The sequence below is a fragment of the Acinonyx jubatus genome, chromosome D3 (genome assembly GCF_027475565.1).
Source record: "Acinonyx jubatus isolate Ajub_Pintada_27869175 chromosome D3, VMU_Ajub_asm_v1.0, whole genome shotgun sequence".
In the NCBI taxonomy this organism is placed as follows: Eukaryota; Metazoa; Chordata; class Mammalia; order Carnivora; family Felidae; genus Acinonyx; species Acinonyx jubatus.
In genome coordinates, this window is record NC_069392.1 from 17665932 (window position 1) to 17692599 (window position 26668).

The 26668-nt window shown below is 50.7% G+C and overlaps 1 protein-coding gene across 7 annotated transcripts in view; it reads right to left on the reverse strand.

Moving 5' to 3' along the window:
- The window catches only part of SSH1 (slingshot protein phosphatase 1), a 63511-nt gene that overhangs the window by 29915 nt on the left and 6928 nt on the right, over positions 1-26668 (reverse strand). For 2 of the 7 annotated variants that reach the window (XM_053206209.1, XM_053206208.1), the window contains 2 exons: positions 8467-11621; positions 4385-4488 (listed from right to left, as the gene is read on the reverse strand). The exons of 2 other annotated variants lie outside the window; for them this stretch is intronic. In XM_053206209.1, the coding sequence (XP_053062184.1) occupies positions 4385-4488; positions 8467-8552 (190 nt within the window). In that variant the 5' untranslated portion in view covers positions 8553-11621. Of the gene's footprint in view, positions 1-4384; positions 4489-5769; positions 6203-7981; positions 8172-8466; positions 11622-26668 lie in introns of those variants that run through there. 3 more of the 7 variants (XM_053206210.1, XM_027044015.2, XM_027044014.2) reach the window with 3 other exon arrangements.

Here is a 26668-nt window from a genome sequence, read left to right on the forward strand (position 1 = left end):
GCAATATGGACTCTTTAAATACAAGATGTAAAAAGATACAGACAAGCCTAGAGGGGAAATGTTATCAAGTTCAGGGGCGACTGGGTGGCTCAGTCAGTTAAGCGTCTGACTTTGGCTCAGGTTATGATCTCAGGGTTTGTGGGTTCGAGCCCCGACTTGGGCTCAGCACCGACAGTGCAGAGTCTGCTTGGGATTCTCTCTCCCCTTCCCTCTGCCCCTCCCCTACTCTTGAAATAAAGAGAGAAAGAGAAAGAAAGAAAGATGTTAGCAAGTTCAAACAAACGTTCCTGTGTAGGATGAGGGAGCAGGAACTACAGACAGGGCTGGGGCAGGGGATCTGCTAAGAGTTGGTGTGAAAGGAAAAGGTCTGGAGGTCATTTTTCCTGTTTAATACTCTCCTGCATTTTCCATAAGACAAAGACTCCTTCTACAACCTGGAGAGGAAGCAAGTCAGGTGACTACAGACAGGAGGTACTTGTTGGGTGTCCAGAAAGACAACGTGAATTGACAACGAGCACCGTCACTGTCTCTTCTCTTGCTAAAAGTTCTGTCCTTGACAGCTGTTCCCAGCCCTTCTTCCCTGGTGCCCACACTGGCATCCCCCCAACCTATGAGATGCTCAAGGAGGAGCACGAGGTGGCTGCCCACGGGGTGTCTCAGAGCTAGGCCCCCGTGACAACCACAATGATCAACATCCACAGCAAGACCTCCGTGCCTGACCACACCGTCTGGTCCCTGTGCCGCCTGGGTTTTGTGTCATTCTCCTACTCCCTGAAGTCTGGGGACCAGAGAATGGCAGGTGAGTGAGTGGGGGGCCCAGGCCTTCGTCTCCACTGCCAAGTGCTTGCATATCTGGGCTCTGGTCTTGGGCCTCCTTCTGATCATTACACTCAATGTTGTTTTCGCCCACTGGCTCAGTGATGATCACCCAGGCGATTTCAGCGATCATTAAAGGTTATGGAGGCTACTAGCGGCTGCCTGTGGCCTGAGGCTGGCACCCATTTTCACAACAGTTTGTATACGCATCACTCACTCTACAACTGAATCCAATAAAGCGTTATTACTTTATAAAGGCAGTGATCCAGAGCTTCCAGCTTCTCCGAACAGCCCAGGGCCCAGGTGGTGCCTCTGGGCTGGAGCGGAGGGAGCGAAGACCCTCAGAGCCGGGGAGTCTCCACAGAGTCTCCACAGACACAGAGGATCAACACAGCTGAAAACAAGCCGTGTGTTCCAGGCACAGGGCCCCTAACTGAGGTTCATAATCAGTGAGTAGTAAGTGGGACGCTGACACAGCTCTCTTCCCAGCTGGTACATTTCTGTTAATGTTTCTTTCTGAAGGAAAGGCTCATCTGCAAAGATGCTGATCTACCAGAAAGGACGAGTAACTCACAGATCTGTATTAATTCTGATTTGTGCAACATCCTGAGAAACAGAGTTATCTTTAAAAAGAAATTAACCTGGGGGCGCCTGGGTGGCTCAGTCGGTTAAGCGTCCGACTTCGGCTCAGGTCACGATCTCGCGGTCCGTGAGTTCGAGCCCCGCGTCGGGCTCTGGGCTGATGGCTCAGAGCCTGGAGCCTGCTTCCCATTCTGTGTCTCCCTCTCTCTCTGCCCCTCCCCCGTTCATGCTGTGTCTCTCTCTGTCTCAAAAATAAATAAAAACGTTAAAAAAAAAAAAATTAAAAAAAAAAAAAAAAGAAAAGAAATTAACCTGTAGGTCACAACCAGAATCCGAGAAGGATCAATACACTGGATTTGTTTCTTTTTTTTTTTTTTTTTAATTTTTTTTTAACGTTTTATTTTATTTTTGAGAGAGAGAGAGACAGAGCATGAGCATGAGCATGAGCAGGGGAGGAGCAGAGAGAGAGGGAGACACAGAATCTGAAACAGGCTCCAGGCTCTGAGCGGTCAGCACAGAGCCCAACGCAGGGCTTGAACTCACAAACGGTGAGATCGTGACCTGAGCCAAAGCCGGACGCTCAATGAACTGAGCCACCCAGGCGCCCGCACTGGATTCGTTTCTTTTGCAGAAGCATCTTTCACATTGTAGGGCAGGTTGAAACATATGATGTCCGAATCGTACTTCTTTCCTCAGGGAGGACTCAGGTCGTTAGAAGCTTGCCCCCTTCGTCTGGTCTCCCCGTTACAGGACTGCACTGTGTCAAACACCCCACACTGGCACTGCTTTCCGTAAGGGTTGACTGGCAGGTGACAGGTCACATTAAAAGAGGACAATGTGCTCCCCATCCCCCTCCGTCTACAACAGCACCCCTGCCTGGCGTGGTCCCCGCGCCCCAACGGCACGCAACCACCTCAGCTGGTTCTGGGCTTGCCTGCACCCCAGCACTACCCGCTCTGAGTCACAGCACACAGAGGAAAGCAAAAACAAGCCCCTTTGTCTGACGTGTGCCTAAATGAAAGGGGCATTTTCCACATAGATAGGCTCCTTTCAGCGGGACCTGCCTGTGGAGATGTGGACTTGCTGACCGACAGAACTCCCAGCCGTGGTCTGCCTTCCACACACTGTCTCTATACGCTGAAGTGTTCACTCAGCACTTGCAAAAAGATCAGAGAACATAAGCCTCAAGTATAGGCCCCTCGCAAGTGCCTCAGACTGGGGACTGGCTGACACGACCGGAATGACCTTTGCATGGGCAAAATGAACCATCATTTGTACTCCGCTCTGCGTGATTACTGATGGGATTGTGGGTCTTCCAGGGCACTTGACAGTAATTCTAGAAAAACAGGAATCAACGTCAAGTCCAGTCTGTGCCTGCCCCAGGGTTGTTTACTGAGACAGTCATGGTCCCTCTGCCTTCCTGAGCTCATCGGTCATTCCAGACCTCGGGGGCAGAAGAGCCACCAAGCCTGTGGCTTTCTTTCTACTCTCCTGTACGCTCCAGAGATGCAGGAACCAGCTGGACTTGGGGTTTTTATGTGGCTTTGCACCTCCTTCCCCAAGCTTGCACACAGTACGGAAACACTGTTTGAATCAGAGGATGGAGACATTTTATATGGAGAGTGAACAAAGCGGGAGCATTCGCTCTGTTGTAGGTGTTAAGACACGAACAATGGTTGAATTCCTGACAGGGCAGAACCGTGAGCAGGTTCAAGAAAGACGGTTCTGTTTGCAGGGTGACTGTCCTTGCTACCGCGGTCGTGACAATCACAGCTCCAGACACAGAGCACCCACAGGGAGGGAAGGATGTTACACGCATACATTTCACATTCCATGCTGTGTGAGTTACCGGTATTTGAGGCCCGTTGTAAAGATCAGGCAACTGAGGGTCAGGAGTCGACCGTGACTGCTCAGTAAGTTGTACAACTGGGATCAGAAGCCAGGTCTATCTGGCTCCAAGACACGTATTCTTGCCCCAAACCATACCGCCTCCTTGTGCAGGACGACTATTTTCTGAGCTTAAAACAGACTCAAATCTTGATTCCACATATCCGTACGGGGAAAGTACTGACTGGGCCTTGCTGTTTCTGTCAACTGTAAGACACGAAATTCGAACTGAAGCACTTGGATCCAAAATGAGGCTGGAGGACTCGAGGTTGGAGACAAAAGGATCACAGAGACAAGAAAACTGGCTGCAGCTGCTGGCTGCTTTTGAGGCCTTCGCAGATGGCGTTGAGGCATGCACTGCCCGTCCGAGAAGCGCCCAAAGAGGCCGTGGACCCGTTACAAAGATTCACTTCTACGCAGAGGTTTCTGATTCCTCTTTTAAACCGCCTTCGGTTTCAGAGTTAAGTCACCTAAGAAAACCGGTCTTATTGCCATCTAAGCATTTCTTTTTCGTATGCTGTTGCACCTAAATGAATACTGGGTTTGATCCCCACTTTATCACTTCCTGTCTACTTTCAAAAACCAAATCCACTGTTCAGTAATAAAGTCTTCTCACCCCCCAGTGCCTTCCAAAGACTCATAAAGAAATCCTCCAAATGAAAGCTTTCCAAATGCTCGGGGAAATGACCAGAGTCCTCCAAGTAGGTACACAGCATCCCAAGGCGGTTATTTCCAAGGGGGACAACATCTGGCTATCACACACACTGGTGCCCTTGTTAAAAAGTCCTACTGCAACTTGAAATCTGCAGTTAACTGATAAACCGGGAGTGGGAAACCTTTGCATCCAGATGGAACGCTGCCGACTGCCTTACTGCTTCCGTAGAAATGCACGGCCAAAGGGTCACTGGCTCCCAGAGCCACCTGGAAAACAAGCCTGACCTGCCCGCTCAAGAAAAGAGCTTCTCCCATGCAGCAGGCATCATAAGCCTGCGTTCCGCTATTTCTCTGGCCTTGAAAGCCAGCCAAGGGCTCACCACCGTGATGGAAGGTTCCTCCATTTGCACAGAAAGTAAGTTCCAATGTAAGAACCTCAATTTACCTGCATGCTTGTGGGGATGCTGAAGACTTCGCTGGCTTTGAGGGCTGTTTCCCTGTTGTAAGAAGAGGGCCGCTCCTTTCACCATGAAAAAGCTCTCACTTAAGCTGGGAAGAATAAAAGCAGAGCACAGTCAGGCTAGAGTTCAGAGAGGAAAATGGGCAAAGACGTGCAGCGGAGGAAAAGCTGTCGTGTGGACGAACGGCGTGTAAGATGCACAGGGGACAAAACCACTTTTATGACCATTTCACACGGCGCTCTTTCCAACCTTGGCTACAAGCCTGCTGCTGAGAGTCTATGTGATGAAATCACGCTACTGCTAAAAGGCCCAAGGTTCTTTGGGCTCTTGCAAGGCGGAGTGCCCCCTTCCTGCAGGATACGGCGAACCAGCTCCCCGTAACACAAAATCTTCTAAAAACAGAGACCAACTCTCTGATTGAGAGGGGGCGGTTCCCTCTGTGAATTTTTCGCGGTCTTGCTGTGCAATCTTTGTGACTCCCTGACTTAAGGCAACTTCACTGGTCTTGGTGCCTTCCCTTGACTGAATATAAAGAAGAGGAAATTATACTTTCACCATTTGTTTGCAAGTGGGTGGCTAGTGACCTGTGATTTAACTTAGTCAAGGCGACTGTGTCCCTACTGCTGTAGAAAACCTCCGCTGACACCATGAATCTCTCAGCAGTGAATCATTGATCTTTGCTATTTTAACCAGCAATAACACTTACATTCAACATACAACTCAAAAAGTTACAATTTAAATTTTTAAAATTTCATCTTTGCGATTTGGCGGCTATCAGAAAAAAAATGAACTACTAGTTACTACCAATTGTTAAAAAATACCATTAATGCTAAAAATTACCCATAAAATACACCAAATTAACTGTTTTTTTGTGGGGAGGGGGTGGAGGGTGGATCACCTACGATTACCTTCTTTTTATTTCTTAGTATCTTCTGAATTTTCTGTACTGAGCAAATATTAATGTTTTTGAATGATTATTTTTTATTTGATTTTCAGAGTAATAGAAGACAGGTACCACACATTACAATGGAAAAGCACTTTATTTCTATTAATTTTGTGAAAGATCATGTTTCAGTTTAGGGAACTGTAAAAATCATTAATTCTCTCTTGAGCAACAATTAACATATAAATGACTTAAAAGGAAACTCTAAGAAAAAGCAGCAGTGTGTGTGTGTGTGTGTGTGTGTGTGTGTGTGTCTTAACAGAAAGCAGATCGATTCCTGACAGAAATCTAGGAACGTTTTCCTAAACAGAAAAAAAAAACAAGATCACCTTCACCCCAGATGTCTCATGGAAGTAGTTAAATGTTCTAAACCCTGGAATAAAAAATTCGACTAGGTCTAATATACTAGGTGCTAAGAAAACTCACCACATGGAACTCAGCGGCTCCTGGAATCAGGAAGACAGTGATCTTCCATAATATGAAGTCCACAATAAAATCTGTGACTTTTGCTAGTTGAATTCTCACGCTAAAAATAGCGACTGCTCAAATACCAAGCGATAAGGCTGAGTGGGGCCGTGGAGTAACTGACAACCGGTTTTGTAGATTTCATAATGCTGTTCCTTTACATCTGAGTAACTTCTCTCCACTTACTGTCCCCAACAGTGTTGCCAAGCTACCCTTTCCACTCTATCAGCTGTATATCTATGCTGCCAGTTTCAAGAGCTGGGGAGCTCAGGATTATAAACATTGAAAGAAGGGGGCGCCTAGATGACTCACTAGGTAGAGCACGGGACTCTTGATCTCGGGGTTGTAAGTTCAAACCCCAGGTTAGGCAAAGAGATTATTATTTTTTTTTTTAATTAAAAAAATTTTTTTAACGTTTATTTATTTTTGAGACAGAGAGACAGAGTGTGAACAGGGGAGGGGCAGAGAGAGAGGGAGACACAGAATCTGAAACAGGCTCCAGGCTCTGAGCTGTCAGCACAGAGCCCGACGCGGGGCTCGAACTCACAGACCGTGAGATCATGACCTGAGCCGAAGTCGGACGCTTAACCGACCGAGCCACCCAGGCGCCCCTAGGCAAAGAGATTATTTAAAAATAAAATCTTAAAAAAAAAAATACTGAAAGAAACGAGGAGCATCCTTTCCTTGGTTCAGTCTCACCAAGGGAGGCAAAAAGCTCTTCAGTGCCTATCTGGCCAATTTCAAATCCAAGCTCTTACTTCGGCTGGTTGTGGAATGGCCCAACGCTCCCCTACTCCTAAAACTTGTCACCCTCTCCTTCTTGAAAATTTTCCAACCTTATTTTCAGAACTATTCAGACAGATCTGTTTCAACACAGATCACTCACTACTTATTCTCATCAAAATTTGAAAGGGCTGCCCACGAAACTTACAAAACAACCATCGGTTCACGGAAGGAGCCAGGGAAAATCTTCACAAAGCAAAGCAACATCAACCATTTTTTGTTCATCAATTAAAAAAAAAAAAAAGGAAAAGAAAAAAAATATCCATACTGACCAGAAGCCTTAACACTCTGGAAACAGCCAGCCATTAACAGTGACCTTTGCCTTGGAAATCATGGGCAAAAATTCCCCTGGGATTCCCTTACATTTCCTTCGGGGGGAGAAAAAAGGGAACAATGCAAAAGAACAGGCTGGTTTTATCCCGTGATTGCGATTGCTTACAAGGCCGGTGGTTCTTCAGTGTTCCTGGGACAGATCAAGAATCAGCCTCCCATCTACGAATGAAGTCAGGGGCCTGTGTGGATGGGGGCCCTTGGAACACTGCCTCCATCCTCAGGGCAATCAGGCGCAGGCATTTACCGTAAAGAGCAAGATTTAAAGCGGCGGGGAAGTCCACAAAGCACATTATCTATCCCAGGCCTGTGAGACGGCTGGGGAGACAGTAGACAGAGGCGGCAGGAGGGTAACCGCAGATGACTTCTGGGGCCGAGAGGCTGTGGAGCATGGGCAGTCACAGGATTTATGGAAACAAAATGCAGATATTCTCTGCGACTCTGCTTCCTGTCTTTTGCTCTGAGCTCACTCCAGGCCCTGAGCCTCACGTGCCCTCTGGGTGGCTAATGAGAACACTACTTCCCGCTGCCAGGGCTATGTTGGGTTCTCTGTGCCAGGCTTCTAATACCCAGAAGTGATTTGTGAGCCTAAAGGCACAGCACTGGGGGGGTCCTTTACGAAACTCATTTTGGAGGGGGACCTGGGTGGCTCTGGGTTCTAGCTCAGGTCATGATTTCACGGTTCGTGAGTTCGAGCCCCACATCGGGCTGTGCACTGACAGTGCAGAGCCTGCTTGGGATTCTGTCTCCCTCTCTCTGCCCCTCCCTCGCTTGCTCTCTCTTTCTCAAAAATAAATAATAATAAAAAAAAAAACTCAAAAAAAAAGGAAAAAAAAGAAATTCATTTTAGAGGGGCTCCTGGGTGGCTCAGTCGGTTGAGTGTCTGACTTCAGCTCGGGTCATGATCTCACAGCTTGCGAGTTTGAGCCCCACATCTGGCTCGCTGCTGTCGGCACAGGGTCCGCTTCCGATCCTCTGTCCCCCTCTTTCTGTCCCTCCCCCGCCCCCCCTTACAAAAAAAAAAGTGAACAGAATTTCATTTGGGGGATGGCACACCTACTTTAGTGGGTTCTCGGAGTAAGTGCAGACCCACAAAACACCATCACAGCTACAGAAAAACCAATCCTCTCCCCAAAAATGCCGGTGTCCTAGAAAGTATAAGTGAAGTTCCAGAGAGGTCAGACGGTGACAAATAAAACTGAAGTGTTCTCCATCACTTTAAGACAAATCCTGATGGGAGATTAAAAACAAGTTCAGCCCTGGCCCTCCCTGCCCACCCCCCCCCCCCACCCCGATGCTTTTATCTCCCACAGTACAAATAAATATGTTCTCAAACACTGGTTAACTGCCTGTTTCAGGAGACGATGCAGGATTAGTTTTCTCCAAGGCACTAAGGACACGCAGGATTAGTTTTCTCCAAGGCACTAAGGACAGACAAAAGCCTCAAACAATGCTCCTCGAAAAACCCCAGCCCTCACAGCATGAACAGCCAGTGTCACCCCGAAACTGATACGTGGTGGGAAGAGATCAGGTGGTGATACGTACTAATTTGGGCTGGAAGCTTCTGAAGAGCGGAGGGTGTGAGCCCGCTGAAGGGAGACGCAGAAGTCAGTGAAATAAAAAAGGTTCATGATAGCCTGGTTCACATCTTCGACTGCCTCCAGCTCCTGCCTCGCACTCCCTCCGGAGAAAGGAGAGAGGGAAGGAAGGGGCCAGGAGTCCTTGGGCAGGAGTTCTCGTCCGGATGATGTTCCCACCCAGGGGGCAGATGGCTCTTGTGGGACTCTTGTCTTCCCCTGATATTTGGGTTTAAAAAGGCCCTTGTCCCTGCATATCCTGATGAAAGAGGGCCATTCAGAGAGTGCAAAACAGCTGAAGTTCCTGTAATCACTTTCCTCCTACGGCTTTTGTAGGCCTTAGGAACAAGCCGCAGGGTGTGTGTTCGGAATTGTGAGGGGAAACAGCTGGCCGCCAAGTAACAAATCCAGAGCAGCGAGGACCCCTGCTCTGCTCGAAATCGACAGGCTGAGGGACTCCTGTTTCTGTCACATCGCCACCCATTCACCCAACGGTGACCCATGGGCAGCCGCCACAGTCAGTCCGTGTGGTCACAGCGTCTTACATTCTGAAAATTCTTCAGTCATGCTAACTGCTGCCTGAGGAGGCAAACAGAGGGCTGAGGGGGGAGCATCCAGGTAGAGGGAACCCCGCGTGCACACACAGGCGTTGCTCAGAGAACCGCAGGCCCGGTGCCCAGGGCAGGGCTGCAGAGGTAAAGCAGGCCCAGGTCCCCAAGGGCCTGGCACGGGACCCCGAAACCCGAAACCCGCCCGCAGGAGCCAGCGGGCTCAGTGTGTTTAGCACTTCTTTTGGCCCGTGAAATAAATTAAGGACACGAATAGCCACACTGCAGGGCAGAAGGGGATAAGTGCCCAAAGACAGGGGTCCTGCTGGTGTTCGAAGAGGGGAGAGGGGAGCCCCTAACTGGTGCTTTGGAACACTCCTGGGGAGGCCTTGTCTGGAAGCTTCCCCTGGCTCCCAGAGGATAAATTAATCGTCATGAGAGAATTAAGTGGGACACACACAATTATGTTGCAGTGGAGGAAACTACGGCCTGCCGAGGGGCATGACATCTTTACGAGTTGGGACTAGACCCCAAGCCCACAGTCGTAAGTCCTGTGGTGCCCGTGGTCGCCCGCCAGTTCTGAGTGAGAATCAGAGCCATTACCCTGATATCACCTCTGCCCTGGCGGCTTTGGTTCCGCTAAAGCACACATCACAGAAGTCAAGATCTGGTCCGAAGCAATTCTTCCCAGTAGGTGAAAGCTTTGTGCGAAGGAAACAGACAGAAGGTATAATTCAGGGAAACGGGGTCCAGGAGGAGACTCAGGGCCAGAGCTCTCCTACCGGGCCTGGGGGCAAGCAGAAGGCCAAGGGGGGGCCACTGCAATCACCCTGCCTGCTGCCACCCACCATCGCCCGGCTGTGGGGTGGGGCACAGTGCCTGGTCCTTGTGGGCTGAATGGGAATCCGGACAAGGAGCTCTGCGGGCAGCACAGCCCCGCCGGTCGAGAAGCGGCTTTCAGCGCAGGCTTCTTATCAATAGTACTGTCATTTGCTGAGCGCCACCACGTGTGCGTGGCTCCCAGAGCTCTGCAGGGCACGCGTCACCTTTTTCAAACGACAAGTGAAGGTAGTCAGACAAACTCCTCAAATATAGCCTCCGGGGACAATCTCATTTTTAACCAACCCCCTTAGTGATGCTGGGGCACATGGGGGTTAAAGAACAGAAAATGTACTGGTCTGGGGATCCATATTTCAGGGTTCTAATCCTGTTCTACTGTATGTTTGTTCTGCTGGTCACTTACAGGGCTCTGTTCATTCATTCAAATGGCCAAATATTCGCAGACTGAGGAGTAAGTACAATGTAAAGCCAAGCCTGCCCTAATGTCGATAAAGGCAGAGATAACACTCCTTTTTAAGGAGCAGGTGTTTGTGTGGGTGGTTCGGGTGTGTGCTAAGCCACTTGGAACAACTCCTTGAAAAACGGAAATAGGAGGGATAGAAACCCCACATCACAGCCATATTATGCTACTGCCCCTGGTTTCCAACTCTGGCTATACATCTGAACAACCTACAGAACTTCCAAAACACAGTCATGCCTGGGTCCAGCCTCAGCCGATTCTCACTCGAAATGTCTGCCATAAGTCCAGGCATCTGCTTTTCAAAAAAGTTCCGGGAGAGGGGGCGCCTGGGTGGCTCAGTTCATTGAGCGTCTGACTTGGGCTTGGGTCACGATCTCACAGTTCATGGGCTCAAGCCCTGCATCGGGTTCTCTGTTGTCAGCGTGCAGCCTGCTTTGGATCCTCTGTCCCTCTCTCTCTCTGCCTCTCCCCCGCTTGCCTGTGTGCATGCACTCTCTCTCTCCTTTTCAAAAATAAACATAGACATTTTCAAAAAATTAAAAAATAAAATAAAATAAATTAAAAGTTCCAGGAGTACTTCTGATGCAGAGCCAGAACCCTGGACTTTAACAGTAACAGAAAACACAGAGAAGAGGGCCTTCCCACACGGGATTGCTAACAGTACCTTACACACTGCAGGTACATGATAAATGTTTTCTGCTGGTAAAAAATAACACCAATAAAAATGCATGGTCCTCTCAGGAAAGTAACATGACTCAGTGCCATGAGGGGAGGTCATGCCAGGTCAAAGAAAAGAATACCCTCCTTGGAAGCAGCCAAACAAGTGACAAAGAAATGCACGTGCCGGTCTTCTACCAAATACGTTCAGTGACAGCGTCCTGGCTTTCGAAAGGCGGCCCTGCGTCACGATATGAAATAACAATTAACAGAAAGACCAGCCCTGTGATCAGCTCTGCTGTGGACAAAGCATTCTGACTAACGTCAGTCACTCGATCTTCAAGAAACTCTTCGAGGGAGACCAGGCAGGCATTCTGACACTCTTCTTCCAGATGAGAACACAGAAGGTTACTTAACTGGTAGGATTTTAGTATTTCCGACGCTACATCTTGCACAAAATCAGAGAATCAGAACCTAAAACATAGGCTCTGGAAAGAGTCCCACATTGATCGAACTGGCTGAAATGAAATGAACTACTTGGACATGGATATCAACCCTCAGCTCTGTATGGTGATGGCTGAGCAGACTGTGGTTTGTCTAGCAGACGTGATGACAATTCTAGAAAAAGAAAAAAAAGGAATGAATGTAAAGTTGTCACCACAGAAAAGGTGGGCACCAATGAACACTCCCAAGAGGAGTTTCCGTTAATTCCATTTCGATGAACGAATATTTGCTGTGCCTGGGCAGTGCTAAATCCTGGGAATCCAGAAATGAAACAGACACGGTTCCTGCCTCCGAGCGACATTACATTCCAGGGGGTCAGACAGACACAGAACAGTCACTGCAACGTGATGCAGCAGGTTCCACAGTAGAGGGATGTATAGGGTCCTGTGTGTGCATACACATAGGCACACATGGATGTACATGGCAGGAGGGACCCCCAGCCCAGCCTGGGGGGTTCAAGGACATCTCCCTGGAGGAAACGAGACCTGGTTGGGCCTCGTAGAATCGGTAAACACGGAAAAGAGGAGCAGGCAGCAGGAGAGTAGGAAGATTACGTTATACATGCCCCATAACGAACAGAGGAAGATTTGGTCTCTTGTAAAAGGCCCTATTGTGAATTCATAAATGTCTATTCTGGTTTATAGGTCAGTTCCTTGTAACTTTGGTTTGCATAAGTTGGTTTCGCAGAACTTGACCATCCCTAAGCATACTAATAAATTCAAGCTTCAGAAATTGCAAAGTTAAGAACCAAACGTTGGGCCTAAAGTTGAGCCATCAACCCGTCAATGAGTTCTCGGTACCTGAATGCTTATGGGTAAGCCCATGGCACTCAATGTGTGTTATTTTAAATAAATAAATGATACCTTCGACCTGAATGGTGCTCTACAGTTTTCAGAAAGGCAGCCCTGCGTCACAAGATGAAATAACAATTAACAGAAAAGACAGATCAGCCCTGTGATCAGCTGTGCTGTGGACAAAGCACTCTGACTAATGTCAGTTACTTGACCTTCATGAAACTCTTCGAGGGAGACCAGGCAGGCATTCTTACACTCCTCTTCCAGACGAGAACACAGAAGGTTACCTAACTGGCAAGAAACCCTTGCCCCTCCATTTTTTCACTTAACCTTAAAAGTTAAATCTTCTGATGGAAGAATCAAGACAGAGAAGAGGAATGACTTGTCTGTGGCCACACGTCGAAGAAGGGGCAGAACTGAGCCGAGAGGCTCCAAGTTCGGCACCCTCCCTGCAGGACGCCTGCCTCAGAGGGCAGGGGTGCCCGACCTGCGGCGCCGGAAGCGGTGGGCAAAGCTGGACAGACACAGATCTGCCTGAAAACCTCTGCTGGCGGTGGTCTGGACGGACACAGACCCTCTTCCCGGCAAAGCCAAGTGTATGAAGACGGAAGGATGGAAAACTTACTATCCGCTCTTCCCCCATTTTGAACTGGTGTTTGAAGGTCACCCCGAAGTTGTGCCGAGGCCTTGTTGTTTTCCCTTTGCGCTCCGCAGCGCAGCTTGGCAGGGCCTCGGCCCCAAACAGCATTCTTCAGTGGCTCACCTGCCACACGTACCCGCGAGAGCTCTGAAACCGCTCTCCTCCACAGAATGCTGAGGACAGGGAAATTCCAGCTCGGGGGCGGTCTACTGAGGGAATGGGGTCATGGGCAAGAGGTGCCGGCAGGGCCCAGGACAAACGTCTCTGCTGCCGAGGCCTGTATTGTTTGGCTGGAAGGCGTGGGCTTTTCTCAGAGAGAAGGAATGTCCGAAAGCATTTCAGACAGCAAGAGACATTCTCTGAGGCCAGCTACACAGCTCTCCTTCATGTCAACGGGTAGGAGCGAGCGGCTCCTGCCAGCAATACACCAGCAAGTTCGCAAAAGCAGGATTATTTCCCCCCGCGACCCCTCCCCTTCTCCAGTGTAAGAAAGACTGCAAATGATGCGCCTGGAGTTGGCTCTACAGACCTCAGGATGGGTCCCTCACGGCCCCCCGAGAGCCCTCAGGCCCCGCCCGTGGAAGCTCGAGCTGGTGCTATCTTCCCCTGTACATCTGGGATACCGGGACCTAAGCCCCCTTAGGGGGGCAGAAGATACAAAGGCTGCATTGTGCTGGAAATGCAGTGGCAGCAAAGACAACCTAGCCAGCCAGAAATAACAGGCACCCGGAGGAAATGTTTTTGAAACAACGCAAAAATTCCAAGGACAGATTATCTCAACTGTCCCAGGTCCTTTGCCCTTTCTTTTCGGTACGCAGTCCTGTCCCACGTTCATGGGTTGCTGGGTCCCAACCCTTCCGGAGGTCCCTTCTTCCCCAGTTCCTCAGTTACCACTGCAGTTCTGGCCCCCTGCGTCCCCGCCGAGCCACACAACATCCGCTGGGGCCCCACTGCACGCCTGACTCTACGCTAGGTACTCAGAGTGTCCCTGCCAGAGAACGGACGTGCTCTCTACCCGCACAAGGGAGGCCACCAGCCGTAGGCACCTTCTGAACACTTGAAACGTGGGGAGGGTGACTGACATACTGAGATCTGTCATTTTATTAATTCCAATTGAATTCAAGTTTAATCAGCCACATGTGGTTGGTGGCTATGGTGGAGGGCAGCACAGCTTCAGAAGCTCTCCATCTACTGGGAATCAGGGCAGGGACCTCTGGCTTCTAATCCACTGTACAGATCCCAACCACAGCTCTTATTATGTCATTCCCGGCTCCAGAACTTTCAGTGATGTGACATTATCTGTAGAGTCCCAACAGGCTGGTGCTAGCTTTCTATGGTAGCCACAATTAGCCATTACATGTTGCTAACCTCAGCTTCATTCATCTGACGCTCTTTGACCTCGAGGAGCTCATAAAACAAGTAGGAAAAGGGTTTATAATAAAAACCTTCTTTGTATTACCTCGTACACGATTTCTCCCACACTCCACATATTCTCTGTTTTCTCTCTATGCGGTCTTCCTCAACTCTTCTACCCTGGCCTCTGTTCGCAGCCTTCTCTCTCTCCTGTCTGCTTCCCTACCTCGTGCCCACTTGCTAGAATCCACACCTTCTCCAGGAAGCCCTCCTTCGCTGCCCCGGCTGCGAAAAGCCCTGGCTCTTCCCTTTCAACATCTTATAGCACCTTCTCTCTTCTTGCAGGTGAGGAAGCTGAGGCTTAGAGGCTAAGTCACTCATGCAAGGTCATATACTTCGAAAGTGATAGGGGCACCTGGGTGGCTCAGTTGGTTAAGTGTCCGACTTCGGCTCAGGTCATGATCTCACGGCTTATGAGTTCGAGCCCCGTGTCTGGCTCTGTGCTGACGGCTCAGAGCCTGGAGCCTGCTTCAGATTCTGTGTCTCTCTCTCGCTCCGCCCCTCCCCTGCTCATGCTCTGTCTCTCTCAAGAATAAATAAAACATTAAAAAAAAAAGAAAAAAAGAAAGTGATAGGAACCTAAGACCCCTGGTTTCCAAATTGTGTTCCCAGACATACTTACTACTAACTTATGGTGAAGTTACCCTCACGCCAGAGTTTTTGAACTTCACAATAGAACACTAGACCAGAGCACACATAATTTCCTAAAGCTCCTTCCTTGCCTGACATACAGTAAATTCTAAGTAAATACTCATAAACAAACTCACAGAGCTGACTTCCTGTTCAGTCTCAAACCACTGCATGACTTACTCACCTTAGTAACCTCTAAGCAGCTGGAACATGGGGTGTTTACAACCCATAGGACGAACTGGACACATAAGACTCACCACATAAATGCCACAAGTGGAGATACAGTCACCTGGCGGTCAGGTCCCCTTGGCCCCCAAATGTACCGAACAATACAGCCACCAGGTTCTCCACATCACCCTGAGGGTCTTGACAGCCAGGACTGTGACTTGTCCATCTCTGGGTCCCTGAGGGCCCAAAAGGCAGTGTGCACTACAATGCAATGTAACGAACACCTCCGCTGAGTGTGGTGCTAAGCAATTTACACATATTAACTAACCTGATCCTCAGTGTCTATGAGGGAAACGGAGGCTCAGAGAGGCTGAGTGGCTTGCCTGCGTTCACGTGGCCAAGAAGTGGAGGAACCAGGACAGGAAACCAGGAATAGGACTCTGAGCCTCTACTGACCTGACACCTCGGGAAAACAGCATCAAGAATGCTGACCTCGGGGCGCCTGGGTGGCTCAGTTGGTTGAGCGTCCGACTTCGGCTCAGGTCATGATCTCACGGTCCGTGAGTTCGAGCGCCGCGTTGGGCTCTGTGCTGACAGCTCGGAGCCTGGAGCCTGCTTCGGATTCTGTGTCTCCCTCTCTCTCTGACCCTCCCCTGTTCATGCTCTGTCTCTGTCTCAAAAATAAATAAAACATTAAAAAAATTTTTTTTTAAAAAAGAATGCTGACCTCTCTGAGTGGAGGGGGTGCGGTGAGCAGGGCTAGGAAGGCGTCTATGCAGGTGAGAGGTGACTGCAGAGACAGGAGGCTGGTTACAGCCAGGGACACCGATCAGACGAGCAAATGCGCTCGGGACAATTTCTCGCAGTCGGAGAAGGGAATCATAAATACGGAGAGGGAGAAAACCGGCACGAACCCTGAGGTGTTGGATCAGAGTGGAAGGTACCAGTCTGAACTCATCGTTCTCAACATTATTTAGATGGACAGGAAAAGAGATGCAGGTGTGTGTGCATGCGTGTGCGTGTGTGTGTGCATGTGCGTGCACACCCTTACTCGCATGCCCTAATTCTGCCCACTGAGAGGGCCTGAGGAGGGCAACACCCACACAGTAAGAGGCACATAAATTCCATTCGCCACTAGGGGCGCCTGGGTGGCTCAGTCGGTTAAGCGTCCAACTTCAGCTCAGGTCACCATCTCACGGTCCGTGAGTTCGAGCCCCGCGTTGGGCTCTGGGCAGATGGCTCAGAGCCTGGAGCCTGCTTCCGATTCTGTGTCTCCCTCTCTCTCTGCCCCTCCCCCGTTCATGCTCTGTCTCTCTCTGTATCAAAAATAAATAAAATGTTAAAAAAAAATTAAAAAAAAAATTCCATTCACCACTAAACAGAACCGGGGCTCCTTGGAGAAATGGCTGATTCCGGATATGGGGTACAGAAAGTACAAGATGAGGCCCAAAAAAAAGAGCAAGGCAGTGCTGAAGGATGGCGGGGACATGTCAAGGGTCACGGGAGCCAGCATGGATGTGACCCCAGTGGCCAAGTCAGGCATAATCTGAACTTTGAAGTCAGTAATACAACCAATGGATTATAAACCGCGGAATGAAACAAACATGAGTCTGTACAGATATAAATAGACAAGTTGATGGGGGATGGGATTAACATAATTTCCAAGTACTGCCTAAGAAACACCACCCAAATCTAATCTCCGGGAAACACCACGCAAACCTAAACTGAGGGACACTCTACAAGATGATGAGCCCGTCCCGTTCAAAAGTGTCCTGGTCATGAGAGTCAAAGACGGAGGAAATGTCCTAGAATGAAGGAGTCTCAGACAGGACAGCTACAAGCAACGTGCAATCATGAACTGGGCCCTTCTATTACCAAGGAGCTTATTGAGTCAAATGGCAGACCTTGAATGGGGTCTGGAGGACCAGAAGGTGGTAATGTATCAGTATCAGGGTCAAGGGTCAACGGTCTGGTCTGTAGAGGGTCCCTGCCTGCATTCAAAGGGTGATGGGCTTCAGGCTGGCAACTTTACTCTCAAATGGTTCAGGAAAAAGTTCTTTGTGCTGTCTTTGCTGTAAGTTTTATAAACTTCCCTGTAAGTTTTATATCGTTTCAAAATCTAAAACTTATTTCAAAAATTTCCACTTATTCGGGTGTGGGGAACATATTACTTGTAATTATGCTTTACAGACAGGTGATAAAAACACTTTTTGTTTGTTTGTTTATTTTGAGAGGGAGAGAATGAAAGCGGGGGAGAGGGAGGGTAAGAAAAAGAGAGGGAGAGAACGCCAAGCATGTTCCACGCTGTCAGCACAGAGTCCCACGAGGGGCTCGAACCCACGAACCATGAGATCATGACCCGAGCCAAAACCGAGAGTGGATGCTCAACCGACTCAGCCCCTGATAAAAGCTTTTAAGACCACTGTATCAGTCATTTTGCCACTGGCACACTTCACGGCCTTCCTCTTTCATCTTTTGGAGGTTTTTCTACCCTCACGGACGTAGTTCTCTGCCTGCCTTGGGATCTTTTTCCCTCCCTGCATTTTCCGGGATGGAGGCAGCCTTGCTTCGGACGCAAGGCAGTGGAGAATGATGGGAAACTCTGCTCTTCCAGTTCCTCCTGGTCTATGTGTGTCCAGAGTTTGAGGGCCTCGTGCACACACAGCCCTGACCCATGTAAAACCTAATTTTAGCATTTTCCTGCTTGAGACCACACTTCTGAAACAGCGGGAGGCCAACCTGCCCATGCGAGCCTTCCATTGTGAAAGGCACATGGAGTCAGGATGCTGCGGGCCTGCAGGATGTGACTCAGCATCCTGTTTTCAATGTTTGGAACCAAGCACTGCCGCTGACCTCACCTCTCCAGACCACAAATACCCAGGTTAATTGGTGGGATGGGCCCGCAGCATCAGCTCCCTCTGTGGGCCTCAGGGCCAAACCTAAGACAACCTGCTTATCCGCCCACCACATTGGGTCTGGCAGAAGAATCCTTCAGAGAGGAACCGACCTGGTGGTATGTTGAGGAATACCATGAATCAAGCAAACGATCTTGTTTCTCTCTTTGCTCTGACTACTAGGAAGCTCAACATCAGATCTGTAGCCACACTCTGGTAACCGTACCAACATCATGCCATGCATTCCACATCCACATCTCCTGGCTTCACCTTCTTTTTCCCCACTGTCTCTATATCCCACTTGCCTCACTAATTTTAAATTATACTGTTTTCTATGAATTTTATTACACGGTGTTTCAAATCCCCTTTGGACAGAGCTATGGTAGACATAGCATACACACATTGCCTCTGGAGGTAAGGGTTGTTTTTTGTTTTTTGTTTTTAGCAAGACTCCCCAGCATTTAGCACAGAGGCTAATATATAGATGCTAAATATATATTGCTTGAGATGACAAATAAAGCAAATAACTCAAAAACTGTCTCTGTTACCAGGTTGCCTCGCAAGAGATACTCCTCCCTCCCACCCTACAGGGTGGGGTCTGGAAAGGGGTGCTAGGGCCTTAGACAGCAGGCTCCTTAGGGATCCTTCTTGCCGTGTGGTTCAGCGGCCTCAACCCCAGACTTAAAGAGCCACTCCCAAACTGCCACCTGCAACAGACCAGGCACAGAACAGGCAGGGCCTGGACATCTAGGAAACGACAAGTGATATCCAGAGGCGGCAGCCGGCCTGGCTGTCTCCAAACCACATCCCTCCCTTGTGGGAATTTTGACTGGACCCAGATTTGAGGAAACACACCACAAGAACTCTTGCCAAGTATGGGCCAAGCCTTGACTGGGACTTGCTTCTGCCAGGGCACGGGGGCCCCCAGCAGGGAGAGCACCAGACATTTCCTGATACCAAACAACCATGTTCTTTAAAACAAAGTCTTTTTAAAAATAACTTCAAAAGTAGCCGAAAGGATAGATGGATGGAAGGAAGGAAGGAAGGAAGGAAGGAAGGAAAGAAGGAAGGAAGAGAGAGAGAGAGAGAGAGAGAGAGAAAGAAAGAAAGAAAGAAAGAAAGAAAGAAAGAAAGAAAGAAAGAAAGAAAGAAAGGTAGGTCTGTAAAAATAAGGGCACACCAGACAGGATGCTTCCCAGATAGGTCTGGTACAAGGTTCAGCGGAACTTGGAAGGGAAACAGGCCAAGTGTTGACTGTTTCTCCTCTCAGATTCCACTTGGTTGACCTTTTGGTCTTTTGTGGTGAAACTGGGCATCAGTGGAGGGGAAGAAGGTCAGGACAGCAGCTGGAGGGGCTGGTACTCACTACCATCAATGAAAATAGCAGCTAAAGAAACAACAACAGAAAACAGCTCCCATGTGTCCGTCAGTATCCGCAAGGACTCCCCCCCCCCCCCCCCCACACACAGTACAAGACTCTCCCTAGGCCTCTCGAGGGCCCTGAGAGTGAGGAGGACTTTTCCTCGGTTTCGGGGAGGGCAGGCAGCTGGGTAGCAGGGCCCATCCCCTGATCCAAAGGCCCTGGGGGACTTCTGCAATCTACATGGCAGCCTGCCATCTCCGTGGGATTCTGGGAGGGCAGCGAGGCTGGCCAGCTGGCTTCCCCATCTTGGCCGCCGTGGGAGTTGTCACAGTACCGACCCCATCTCAAAGTGGGACTCACAGACACGCCCCCACCCCAGCCCAATTACTGCCATGCCTTGAAAATGGCTCCTTCTGACTCTGATTAATCCTATTTTGATTAATTCTGTTTTCTTACTGCAGCCTTCCTTGAAGCAGAACGACTTGTTTTGGATGTTCTCCTAGTCTTAGGAATTTTCTAATAAGTTGTTCAAATCCAGAGGTCTGTCTACAGCACGACGTACGGGCCAAAGGTGGGTTCTGGAGGCGGGAGTCCTTTCCTTCCAGCCCGCTCGTGACGGCGAAGTGTGGCTCGCCCAGGGCTCTGCTGAGGAGCCCACGGTGGGTCCAAGCAAAGGGCCTACTTTCTCCCAGAGGCCACGCCGGTGTTCTCCATCTCAGGGTCAACCATGACCCTGACATGGCTAGGCGCCCCACAAATACATGACCTTGCCCTCAGTGCCGGAATGAAGGAGAAAGCGGGCAGTCTGTTACAAGTCTAGAGCGAACGATTAGAAGTACGGAGCACCACGGGACTAGGCCGTACTCTAATCTTGTCTCATCACTTTACCAAGGAGTAAGTGGAGGCCCAGAGATGTTTAGTGACCTGCCTAAGGTTGCACAGCAGGTGACACATCTCAGGACAGAACCCAGGTTTTCTGACTCCCTCTCACAGCCGTGTTCCACTTACCGTAAGGGTGGCTGCCAACACCAGCGTCCGCCACGAAGGAAGAGCTGGCTTGAGCATTTGCAGTGTGCGCACGCGCTCCCGGGTGCGCTTGGCGTGTGGGAAGAATGAGACCAGGGCCCTGTGGCATTCTTTTGAAGTCTAAGTACTGGTGTTTCAAAAGTTTAATGAAACCTCCTAGGCTCTGAGCAAAATTCATTTTAAGTTAACCTTAATAGTAAGTTTAATTAACTTCCAGCAGAATCAAATTACCTCTTTTCCTCTGTCCTCGTTTGTCCCCTCTCGAGGATGAGTTTTCTTTCTTTCTTTTTTTTTTTTTAATGTTTACTTATTTATTTTGAGAGAGAGAGAGAGTGAGCATGAGCAGGGAAGGGGGAAGGGGAGAGGGGGAGAGGGGGAGAGGGGGAGGGGGGGAGGGAGGGAGGGAGGGAGAGAGAGAGAGAGAGAGAGAGAGAGAGAGAGAGAGAGAGAGGATCCCAAGCAGGCTCCACACTGTCAGCACAGAGCCCAACACAGGGCTCGAATTCACGAACTGTGAGATCATGACTGAGCTGAAATCAAAAGTCAGACGCTTAACCTACTGAGCCCCCCAGGCGCCCCTCTAGGATGAGTTTTCTAACAGCAACAACAATTTAACACGTACTGAAGGGCAAATTCTGATTTGAAAATCAAATGTGCCGACACACCAGGAGTAACACCTGAGTTAATCTAAAGGGAAGAGCAGAACAGTATAATGGTCACAGGATTTTAAGTTCGTGTACCCCAGTGTTTAAAACTGGGGGTCAGTGGGAAGCTACCAACTATTAAGCCGGAGGTGGGGTCGGGGGAGGACAGGAAAGGATGTGCTCAACACAAAACTGCCTGTCTCCTGTGAGGGACCTGGCGGAGCAGAAAGGGACATGGGATTCTGAGTCACAGAGACCTGCATGCAAACCCTGGTCCCGGACTCCCACCTGCCTTTTCCGAGCGCAGTTTCCTGGTTTCCTAAAGCGGGGCAGCAGCCGCCCCAGAGGCTGTGGTGACAACAAAATAAGGTCCAGTGCACAGGGTTCCAAACCCAGCGCCTGCACCCGCCGGCACCCAGTAAACAGAAGCTGGGACTGGTATTCCCCAGGTGCTCTGCCCATAGACCGCCTGGTGACCGCCTGGGAAGGGGATTACGTCACATTTCTCACTCTCAGTGCAGCTCAGGGGGACCTGCGACTTGCGAAATAAAGCACACAGCTCATGGTGAGACCGCTAGGGTCCAAGTGGGAAGAAGGGCTACAAAGCCATGGTTCCTCCGGGGACTAGGGGGGACTCCTTCGTCTCTGCCTCCTGGTGAGAGATCCAAACCACGGGCAGGAGGGCCCACAGAGATGGCTCCTGAACTTGGGGGTGGGGGACAGGTTTTGAAGGCAGAGAGACAGGGAGCCTGAGGGAGACTCTACCACTTTGTACCTCGTGAAATTAGGCCAGTTAACGTCTCCAAAGCTCTCCCTCCAAACGGCAGACCAAAATGGCGCCTTCCTTACAGGATGTTCGCGAAGATTAAATGACATACTGCACAAAAGGCGACTCGTGGAGTGGAGCACGTGTGAAGGTTCGCTTCACCTCCGTCCCTGCTTCCTTTTTTCTCCTCAGCACTTACTAACCCGCTGGCAACGTGCTAGTTTAGCTCACTTCCTGCCTCGTCTGCCCCAACAGAGCGTCGGCCGTGAGGGCAGGGATGGGTCTCGTTCGCTGTTGTATTCCCAGCTCCTCGAACAGGGGTTGGTGCATAGTAGGTGCCCAATAAATATCTGTTGAATGAATGGCTCGTAAGCAGACAGGTTAGGACAGAGGGGTACTGAGACTGTATCTAACAGTGCCTGTGTTGCCAAACTGCAGGGGGAAATGGCAGGAAAAATCTCTCTGTCCTTAGTATCCTGTGTGTCACCGAGGCGCACTTTGAGTTCCTCCATGTGAAAAAGAACACAGGAAAGTCAATTTATGAGACTTCGATGGCCCATCCGGCACGTGCCAGGCGCCGGGAGGGTCAAACCCAGGAAGGAAGGCCTTGTCGTGTTGTTCAAGGCCCTGGGCTCAGGCGGGCCTCGCGCTTGGTTAGCTCTGCTCCCACCATCTTGAAATTCTTAACCGTTTTTTAACAAAGGCCTCCACAATTTTCATTCTGTACTGGGATCCACAAATTACGCAGCCGGCTCTGCCAGTGGGGGAACATTTATGTACTTAAGTAAATACACGACCAAGCAAGTCTCAAGTCCCAAGTCCCGAGGAAGTAGAAAGGAGAGAGAAACGCAAGTGGGGAGGAAAAGGAAGGGCCATGAATCTCTTCCTACGGAAGCTGGCCCCTGAAGGAGAGACAGGCAGGGGGCATTTGCACAGTGTCTACAATGGTGAAGAGATTCGTGGAGTTATGACATTTAATTCTGACGACAATCCTACAAGCTGTGGACGATCTGGCCTGCTGCCTAGTGAGGTGACAGATGACAGAGGTGGGAACCAAACCCAGGCCTGTCCCCTACAGCCGAAGCTCATGGACAGAGATGCAAGGGTCAGTGCAGTGGTGTTTCAGAGGACGATCATCAAAGTGGAAGTGAATCCAAGAGGTGCCAAGCCTGAAAGCGTGAACAAGCGTGTGCGTGCTGACAGGAAAGGATGTGGCACTCACTGGCGTGGCAGTCGAAGCCTGCGGGCTCACTGGTGCTCCTGGCCCCTTCCCTCGAGGACCGAGCGTCCCTCAGTCGGCATCACCTTGACATAATGCACCCACAGGCCGAGACCAGTGGGCAGAATTCTGAGATGGCCCAAGATCCCAGCCCCTGATGCAGGTGCCCTGGGTGAGCCCCCCTCCTGAGCGTGGCACGACCAGGTAACAGGAGGAGACAGCTGCTCCCGTAATTAGGTTACAATCTACGGCCAAGGTGACGGGGTGGCCACTCCTCTGACTGCATTCCTTTCCGAGATTCCATAGCGGCCAAATCTCTTCGTCGGCCTCAAAGAAGCGAGCCACGGTGACCTTCCATAGCTGCAAGAACAGGAATTCTGCCAAGGACCACACAAGCTTGGACGAGGACTCATACCTCTGAGGAGACCCCTGGCCCTGGCCGACACCTTGACTACCGCACGTGAGATGCCACGCAGAGGACCCAGCTAAAGCACGTCCAGGCTCCTGACCCTGGTAACTGCGAGATGAGAACTGGGAATTGTTTTGGACTGCCAGGTGTGGGGCAGCTTGTTACACAGCAACTGTGAACTGATACAGCAACCTGCTGCAGAGCCAGGGTGCAGGGGATACTTGACCCCTCTTGGCAGGATTTAACTGGACGGACTATCAACAATAAAGTCCAGGCCAAGAAACAGTGGAGAAAGACAGAGACGAACCCCAAAGGGTGAACACGCATAAAAGACAGGGTGCTGAACGGAGCCGGGGAAGCACGGTCTGCAGAGCGAGGCCACGGCCACCCCCGGATGCTGTGGGCAGGGGGAGGGAAGGTACAGCCCTACTCCGGATGGTTATAAGGAGAGTGGGGTCCTCTGGGGAGCTCCAGGTCAAGATCCAACGGGGAAGAAAGCACGCAGGGAAAAGCAGGGGTGCGGGGAGTCTGCAGTTTGCCACGGACACCAGGTAAGACAGAGAAAACGAAGTCCCACTGCCTTGGCCCGAACGTCTGCTTGAGCAGGCAAGAAAACAAAACGAAAAGGACTCCAATGAACACTTTCATACGCTTGGCTTAGAAACGCTGCATGGAAACAACAACAACAAAAAAACATTCACTCCCGATCCACCCTCTGGAAACAACACAACCATATTCTCTCCCTGGGGCCCTGCCTGGCACACAAGCGCTTACGGCTCATGCCAGACTGAGGCAGCTCCCAGGACGGCGAGGGAGCCAGGAGCCGCCGCCAGCAAAGCCATCTGCTCACCAATTCCCACAGTCTGAGCGGCACGGCTTCCAGAAGGGTACTGCTGGAGGCCGGTGGCAGCCTGCACACGCGGAGGGCAGGGGAAAGGACACAGGGAACTGGGTCTGGGTTGCTCTGCACCAGTCAGCTTCGTTCTGGGCCCGGGGTGAGCCGCTCCCGAGATGTTTCCCGGGAGGCCTTCAGAGAAACTGTCTGAATCATGACACGGATTCTGCAGCAGGTGCCTTCCCATTTGCATCTCACAGGGACTCAGCCGGGTCACAGGGCATCCACGGCGGCGGCCCTCTGAGGGGCCCCACGCGAACACAGTGGACACCACACCCGCAGGAAGTCAAGCCCTCTAAGTCTGGGCCGTGAACTAACACTGACATGAACAACAGCTCACGAGGACCAAACGCAGTGGTGGTTCTTCACGCCCGTCACGAGCCGGGCTCTGCCTGAGGAGCCCCGCACCAGCTACTCCACAACCCTGGAAGGTCGCAGCTGTATGTGTTTTACGGATGGAACAAGAGAGACCCACAAAGGTGTCGTAAAGGTGCGGAGGTAAAGGAGCTCGGCTACCAGGGCAGGAGCCAGGGTCTGAACCTCCGTCTGCCTGACTCCAGACCCCACGCTGTCCCCTCCGCGCCTCGCTCCTGCTCATACAGGTGAGCGATCTACCACAGGGTCAAAACAGAGCGCACATATTTAAACTGTTGAAATGTCACGCACAGGCTGAGAACTAAGGCCCTGTCCCTAAGGCAAGGGCCACCTACGGCGGGGGACAAGACAAAAGCACACGCACCTGCGATGCAGGGTGGGTGGGGTACCTGACGAAGTGGGGCAAGACACACACATCGGGGGTGGGAGTACGGAGCCCGCTGTGAGGACCGTGGCCAACTGGAACTGGCTTCAAGAAGGAGCATGGCCAGGGAGCGGGACAGAGACGCAGCACGTGCGAGCGGGGGGTGGGAGCAGGGGCAGCAGTGGAGGGTGAGGGTGGAAGGCAGCAAAGGTGGGACCAGAGCAAGGAGCCCAGGCCAGGGGCGCTTCGAGATAGTATCCATCTGATGGCGGGGACGAAAGCCCGAGGGAGGAGGGATGGAGGGGACGAAGGTCTGACACAGAGCAGGGGAGGTGTCAGGACCTGAATGATAGTGCCACCAGGGGAAACTGGGGAAGAGGACCAGCTGAGACACAGAAGACCCACCGATGCCATTCAGCCATTTCCTGGTCACGGGTGAGCTGAAGAGAAATCCATGGATGACCCGAAAAATTAAAATTTTTATACACTTCCTTTTTTTTTTTTTTTTTTAGTTTATTTATTCACTTTTGAGAGAGAGAGAGAGAGACAGCAGGGGAGGGGCAGAGAGAGAGAGAGGGAGACACAGAATCCGAAGCAGGTTCCAGGCTCCACACTGTCAGCGCAGAGCCCGACGCGACTCTCGAACCGTGAGATCATGACCTGAGCTGAAGTCAGACGCTCAGGCAACTGAGCCACCCAGGTGCCCCAAAGATGAGAACTTTCGATTAAAGGTAGACAGAGGGGAGGGGAGAGAGGAATATCCCGCTGTCCCCAGTTTTTCTGCCTGCCGGCAACCCTTCAAAACCAACCTGAAGCACAGAGAAATCCCCTCCCGGCCCAGATGAGCAAACACAACTGACTATTCCATTAATTCTTCTAGAAGCCTGAGGAGCAAAGGCTTGAAAATGCAAACGAACACATGGATGTCAATGGGTTTCCGTCAAAGCTTAAAGCAGGCCACCACAGCTTCTCCTGTCTGCTACAAGGGTTAGAAAGCAAGATGGAGGGGTGCCTGGGTGGCTCAGGTTAAGCGTCTGACTTTGGCTCAGGTCATGATCTCAAAGTCCGTGGGTTTGAGCCCCGCATCGGGCTCTGTGCTGACAGCTCAGAGCCTGGAGCCTGCTTCGGATTCTGTGTCCCCTTCTCTCTCTGCCCCTCTCCCGCTTGTACTCTCCCCCAACCTGCCTCTCAAAAATAAATACATATTTAGGGGCGCCTGGGTGGCTCAGTCGGTTGAGCATCCGACTTCAGCTCAGGTCATGATCTCATGGTTCGGGAGTTCAAGCCCCACGGTGGGCTCTGTGCTGACAGCTTAGAGCTTGGAGCCCGCTTCAGATTCTGTGTCTCCCTCTCTCTCTGCTCTTCCCCCACTCATGCTCTGTCTTTCTCTGTCTCTCAAAGATGAATAAATGTTAAAAAAAAATTAAAAAAGAAAGCAGGATGGAGGGGCGCCTAGGCGGCTCAGTTGGTTAAGCGTCCGACTCTTGATCTCGGCTCAGGTCACGATCTCACGGTTGGTGGGATCGAGCCCCGCGTCAGGCTCTGTGCTGAGAGCACAGAG